Source organism: Dendropsophus ebraccatus, chromosome 3 (assembly GCF_027789765.1).
Source record: "Dendropsophus ebraccatus isolate aDenEbr1 chromosome 3, aDenEbr1.pat, whole genome shotgun sequence".
Classification (NCBI taxonomy): Eukaryota; Metazoa; Chordata; class Amphibia; order Anura; family Hylidae; genus Dendropsophus; species Dendropsophus ebraccatus.
Genome location: NC_091456.1, coordinates 31,294,762 through 31,297,128, shown reverse-complemented (window position 1 = coordinate 31,297,128; position 2,367 = coordinate 31,294,762). Strand labels below are relative to the sequence as shown.

At 42.7% G+C, this 2,367-nt stretch overlaps 1 protein-coding gene across 1 annotated transcript in view; it reads right to left on the bottom strand.

The window, feature by feature from the left end:
- The window catches only part of LOC138785399 (clustered mitochondria protein homolog), a 44,276-nt gene that overhangs the window by 2,901 nt on the left and 39,008 nt on the right, over positions 1-2,367 (bottom strand). The window contains exons 24-25 of the mRNA XM_069961317.1: positions 1,106-1,240; positions 111-184 (exon numbers count right to left, since the gene is read on the bottom strand). Coding sequence (XP_069817418.1) covers positions 111-184; positions 1,106-1,240 — 209 coding nt within the window. The remainder of the gene's footprint in view (positions 1-110; positions 185-1,105; positions 1,241-2,367) is intronic.

The window sequence follows — 2,367 nt, the reverse complement described above, 5'->3', positions numbered from 1 at the left end:
CTGCCAATTTAGATAAGATATATGTGAATAATTCCAATTCAACAATCAAAGTGTATGGTATATATAAATATAAATTTACACTAAAAAAAAAAAAAAAAATAGCATGTTACCCAGCAGTGATCCGTAAAATGCCATTAAGGAGGTTTAGTTGCTGCAACAGAGTGTCAACCCCAGGAGGAACAATCTGTAAATATAAATTAGTTTTTAAAACTATGCAAAGATATACAGACATAGTGAATTAAATACACAACCCAAGTAATCTACATCAGACCCTGCACCTAGACATAACACAGTGTAAGGGTATGTGCACACTACGGAATCCCGACGGAACACCTGTGGTGGATTCCGCAGCTCGTGGAATCAGGCGGCAGTGTGCATCTCCACGGCTCCCATAGACTCCATTCTATGGTTTGCCAGATTCCGCAGTTCACCCACAGAATGAACCCACTCATTCTTCGGGTGGACGGTGGAATCTGGCAAAGCATAGAATAGCAGTGGAGATGCAGCAAACGGGTGTGAGCTGCGAAATCCACGACGGGTGTTCAGTCAGGATTTTGTAGTGTGCACATACCAAAAGAGTTCATCTGTAAGGAAAAAAAAAATAAGTGACCTGGGGCAGTGTTCATTTACTTTTGTGTGACAACGAAATGGTAAAAAACTGTTCTATACAGTGGAGAACCCAACAAGACCAGAAGTAGGTGGTGCAGAATTTCAACACTGTGAAAAGCCCTGTTTAAGAATCACCCCTAAGACTACACTTGCAAATTAATGCTGATAAATTCTTGGAATTCCCAGTGGAGCAGGAATGGCCTTTAAATCTCCACACGTCTTTATGACAGACTCTCTTTAAAGGAGGATTAGTATCCCTTTGACCCATGTTGATAGGCCTCCCACTACAACCTCGAAACAGCTGTCTGGGGATAGGAAGTATTTCTTTTTAGAGAGAGTTAGCTTGACATGGATCCCCAGTCAATGTTGTACGACTCCAAATGGACTTGAATGGACATCTCTTTGCCTAAGAGGTGTGAGAGCTATTTTGCCTATTTTTCTCTGCTGATAATTAAAAAAAAAAAAAAAAAAAAAATATAAAACCTCCCCTGGTTACCTGGACGTGAGGAAAAGATGAAATAGCTCCATTTTTGTAGATCTCATTCATGGTCCGCTGCAAGTTGACAGCTTGTTGTGTAACGTGTTTCAGAAAGGCAGAGCTCTCTCTAGTACGTTCATGGCAATCTCCAAGCTAGAATGATCAAAAAAGATATCAATACATGGCCTGTCGGCATTTATTTCAGGCTTTCTGTGTGCTATTTCAAATTGATGGGCTTTGATGTTATTAAAGTGTACCAGATCTGTACTGATCGGGAAATAGAGCTGGGAGAAGATGCGCTGCAGCGCGTCCTCTCCCTGCTCAGTGTTAGAAAAAAAAAAAGAGTCAGGCTTATAATGGAGCCCGTCTCTTTTTTTTCTTACACAAAGCGGGGAGAAAAGACGCTGCAGCGCATCCTCTTAGACTCCTTCTCCCGATCGGTACAGATCTGAACACTCAGACCTGGACCGATCAAAACTTGTGATACGTCTCTATGACATGTCAAAAGTTTTTTGAAACGACAGGTACACTTAAAGGCTATGTTCACACTTTGTAAGAGACCGGGCGTTCCGTGACCCAGCTGGGTCATGGAATGGCCGGTACTGCAGTACTGGCCGGATGATCTTTATGGTCGTAGTGTTCTGATGCGGGCGCATCAGTGCGCACCTGCATCAGAACTCCTCATAGCACACAATGAAGCAAGCTGCCGGAGCCACTCGCTTCATTGTGTGAACTGACAGCCTTTTCACTGAATTGCGGCCGCAGAAAACTGACATGTCAGTTCTTTGCGGCCCGGCATGGGATCCCGGCCGGAGCGTATACGATAGAACAAGAGGCAATGTTCCACACTGCATTAAGTATGGCCCTTGTTGCCAATGGCAACAACGGCCGTACTTTTACGTAGTGTGAACATAGCCTAAAACATACATGACTCAAAACATACATGACTCCACCTAACAACCCAACACCTACATCTAGCAGACAGCAGAAATCTATGTACATTATGTTTCTAATAAAAACATACTGGGGGATTTATCATTCCTCCACTTGGCGCACATCAGTAAAAAGTTTTTTTTTGCCTGATGGGGAGGCTGCGAAGGGATCTAATTCTGTGCCCAATTTACTATGATATTGTCCAACACACATGAATATGTTGGAACGCTAAATAAAAAAAAATGGTGGCAAATGTGACCCAACAATGACTGGTGCAAACTGCCTAGAAAACAAGTATTGCCACACTGCTTAGGATTTTGCATTAGTATTTTCAGCAAAAACCAGGA